The sequence below is a fragment of the Formica exsecta genome, unplaced genomic scaffold (assembly GCF_003651465.1).
Source record: "Formica exsecta isolate Colony F162 unplaced genomic scaffold, ASM365146v1 scaffold500, whole genome shotgun sequence".
Taxonomy (NCBI): Eukaryota; Metazoa; Arthropoda; class Insecta; order Hymenoptera; family Formicidae; genus Formica; species Formica exsecta.
This window is the reverse complement of record NW_021852243.1, coordinates 1,073,348-1,077,189: the sequence shown is the minus strand read 5'-3', so window position 1 is coordinate 1,077,189 and position 3,842 is coordinate 1,073,348. Positions and strand designations below refer to the sequence as shown.

Here is a 3,842-nt window from a genome sequence, read left to right as displayed (position 1 = left end):
ATTAAATATATATAATATAATTTAGTGCATACATATTATTACGTTCATTCGATTCAATTTAAATATAAAAATTCTTGATAATTCGTGGTGAAAGTATAAGAATTAAATATCAAGTTACAATTTATGAACAGGCGCAAGACAATTTACTGATTAAATTTAATCACGTGATTTTTGTAATACGTATCAAATATCTATTGCTTCGCGATATTCTCGTAAGATAATCATAATTAAAATATATTAAAATAATTATTTTTTGTAAAAATATACAAAGCCAAATTTTGTAAACTAGATAATAATAAATAAACATAATAGAAGACATTGCAATGTTCGTGAGCAAATCGAATAATTGAAAATGTCAATGCTAAAATCGCATAAGCGATTACAAGAGTATTAAAAAAAGAATTTTTTATAAAAACGATTTTCAGATAGTTTTATTAATTATATTTTTATTATCATTAGATCATAACTTATAAATGGGATTTGACAAGCGATCGCATTCATATGGTACTTTGCGACAGAGAAATAGCTAAAACGGCGATAACAAAAATTCCAAAACACCAAAGACTCACTTTTAATACCTATAATGAAAAAAATCACTTCTTAGAACGACTTTTATTACGTTTCATTATCTTACTCTCGTACCTTGTCCTGCCATTCTTTATGGGCTATGCAGTCGCGAAAACTCATGCGAGTAAAGTGCACACTGGAATAAAGCGGTATCCAGGAATTGGGACTGAACATGTACAAAACTTTGTCCACAAATTTTCGTAGAAGGAAAGATTTTCTCATCACTAAATCTCTCATCTGAAAGATATGGAGACGTACTCAATTTCTTTCAAATCAAAACAGACAGATACGCAGTAATGATAAATATTGTTACGATCAATAAACCTCCAGATAATTATACATTGCGAGGTCGCATATTGCATGGCCATCGTCGCATCGTAATTCCGAAAATTTCGGTAGAATTTTAGTGAAGTCCGAATTGTAGCATTCCATTAATTCATCGAGCAATAAAACATCTTCAAACCCCTGATGGAATAAAGAATATTTTAAAAGAATATTCTATTTTTTTTCATAGATATATTATTATCGCGCATGATTGCATTATATTTTTTTCCAAGCATTAAAATATCGCGAAAGATAATTGATAAAATTTTTTTATCGATTCGATAAAATCACTTACAGCATTCATTCCTTGAGCGTAAAAAGGAACCATCGCATGTGCTGCATCGCCGACTATAAGAGCAGTTTTCTCAACATGATAAGGTTTACACTGCAAAATGCATGAACGGATGCATCACCATACTTATCCAAATGAATAAATCGAACGACTATGAAATGTGCTAATAAAATGGAAATCAACCTTAATCGATATTAACGTTTGCGGTTCTTTTTCGAAAAACTGTTGCACCAATCTCTGTTCGCCGATTAGTCGCAAAAGATCCGGGAAATACTCAGCGCAGAATCTCAACAACGCCTCGGGCGTCTTTAGTTTTTCTAGCACGTGGAAAGGAGCGAACAAATTGCCGGTGAATGTGTGATCTTCGTTCGGCAATGAGGTCATCATAAATTCACCACGCGGCCAAATATGAAGATTGTTACCGCTCATCGCAAACTTTTAAAAATTAAATCAAGAAATTCTCATAAATTCGTACGTCAAACGAATGCGATTCAATTGAAATTATCGTGATATGTATTTATTTGCGACGCTCACCTCGTTATTTTTTCCAGACGGCACGGAAAGTTCCACGTATCCGTGCTCGATATACGTTTGAGAGCAATTAAAGAGCGGTCTTTTGGCCATAATTTTTCGTACTTTCGAGTACGCACCATCAGCGCCAATTATCAAATCAGTCTCTGTATTTTCTATCGCTCCCGTTTTCATACTAAAAACAAGAGTTATAGCTAAGCAGAATAAAAACGCTCGCTCGTCCGAGTCACGATGTGCTCACTTACTTTAAAAATTTCATTTTTCCCTTCTCCAAATCGGCGTCCACGAGCTTTTTATTGAAATTTATTTGCACGTTTGGATATTTCTCCGCGGCTGTCGATAAAATATAATCGGCAGAATAAGATTCAAATTATTTACTTAAATTATTTTTTGCATCGAACTGATTACTCGACATCATGCTCACGCGACTTAAGTCTACGTTATGGAAGAGGGAGGTCACAAGTAAGAGGATACGCGCGAAATTCTTGCGGCTTCATGCACACCTCGTCACCAGATATCATGCAGACATAGAAGCTCTTGTAACTTGACTTGATAAAAAAATAGTTCTTTTTGTGTTTCGCGTCCCATCGTCAACTTTAATTAAAATAATTTAAAATGAGATAATCGAGAAATGCGGTATTTAAAAAAAAATAAATTAATAAAAGATCGATTAAGAGAGAAAACAGGAAAAGAGATACATTATCCACGTGTGCTAGAAAGCATTCGCAGTACATTCTTCTTACAATTAGTATTTTTTCGTTTCCATAATGAAACTAGTTTCGATTTTTACTTAAGTGCTCCTTAGTCAACGATAGGCAATCAACCGTTGACCAAGGAGAACCTGAGTAAAGATCGAAACTAGTTTTACAGAGACGAAAAAATTCTAAGAGAAACGTATTGTATTTAATTTTTAAAGCCGCCTTTTTTATGAGAGAAGTTTTGTATACAACATATTTATTCCGCATTTTTAATTTATTTCTTTATGTAAAATTACCGCTTTGTAATTTATATGTTAAAAATCATTTGATAAATCGTTCAAATTTATACTTCGAGTATTATAAAAATTGGTCGTACCATCCAATAGAATCTTATTAAGATGTCGCCTGCTAATGGAGTAGATGCACTGCAAAATAGACAATTAACGTGTCGATGCGCATAAATGTATAAAGGATACAGAAAGTTACGCACGAGACATTTCGATAGTTCCAAGTAATAAATTGATCAACGTAAACTCACATTTCCTTTGACACTATCGTAAAGGACTTCTTTCAGATTGCCATTCTTATCGTGAAGCATTCTGCCGCGCATGCAGGTACCGTGCTGTTTCACCAAAATATCTTCAAGACCAACCGCCCTTAGAGCCTCTCGGCCGCGAAATGATAGCGCTAGGTTAATACTTTGACCAGATGAATCTTCCATTCGTAAATCTAAAGATTTCAAGACTCAAAATCACAAACATCGAATTGATGTGAATTAAAAAATCCCGAAAATATTCTAATATCCAACATTTCGCAGATTACAAGTATAGCCTATCTAGAAAGTCGTGTAGCTAAACTTTATCAACGTTTTTTATTAATTATATCGATGAAAAAGCGTCATGTGAGCCTGCACATCAATGTATTATTGACTGTTATGATGAATAACGAGAGAATATATGAATTTCAGACAATAAATTATGATAAAATCAATAATTATACGAGAAATTCTGAGATTTTAATATAATTTCCAATGTCCTTTACCTGACCGATATTCATAGATGACTACCTGATGATTTCTTTTAGCGAAAAAACACGCGGCTAATGCTCCAACCTGCAACGAAGACAATCTTTTTCTTTCACGTCCTTTTTGCACCAAAATCAAATTAAAAAAGTAGAAAATTTATGTATTTTTGTGATATAATCTGACGCACCAAACCGCCTCCGATAATTGCAATACGCGACTTTCCTTCGATCTCTGCCATTCCGTTATGTATCGAGGCTACTGACTAACTGCATTAGCGAATTGTCCTCACACCCTTTATATACACCTTCGCACCCTACATCGACTACTAGTCATTGTTAAGGATTCGAAACAAATTGAAATCTTAATAAATTTATATTATATATTATGTGTTATATATTATATATTA

At 33.4% G+C, this 3,842-nt stretch overlaps 1 protein-coding gene across 1 annotated transcript; it reads right to left on the bottom strand.

The window, feature by feature from the left end:
* Positions 1 to 428: 428 nt before the first annotated feature.
* Positions 429 to 3,709, bottom strand: LOC115241556 (kynurenine 3-monooxygenase). Its single transcript, XM_029817351.1, has 11 exons — positions 3,624 to 3,709; positions 3,454 to 3,523; positions 2,951 to 3,141; positions 2,789 to 2,837; positions 1,960 to 2,047; positions 1,718 to 1,889; positions 1,367 to 1,618; positions 1,187 to 1,276; positions 892 to 1,032; positions 643 to 804; positions 429 to 578 (listed from the first exon to the last, which is right to left on the bottom strand). Exons 1-11 carry the CDS (start codon positions 3,672 to 3,674, stop codon positions 498 to 500), a joined length of 1,347 nt encoding a protein of 448 aa, XP_029673211.1. The 5' UTR covers positions 3,675 to 3,709; the 3' UTR covers positions 429 to 497.
* Between the last annotated feature and the right edge of the window lie 133 nt (positions 3,710 to 3,842).

Excerpts from the sequence above, each read along its gene's own strand:
- LOC115241556 (XM_029817351.1), bottom strand. The coding sequence starts at position 3,674 with ATGGCAGAGATCGAAGGAAAGTCGCGTATTGCAATTATCGGAGGCGGT. Across the intron at positions 2,838-2,950 it reads ACGATAGTGTCAAAGGAAAT|TGCATCTACTCCATTAGCAG; the intron begins GTGAGTTTACGT and ends TCTATTTTGCAG. Across the intron at positions 1,277-1,366 it reads AAACGTTAATATCGATTAAG|TGTAAACCTTATCATGTTGA; the intron begins GTTGATTTCCAT and ends TGCATTTTGCAG.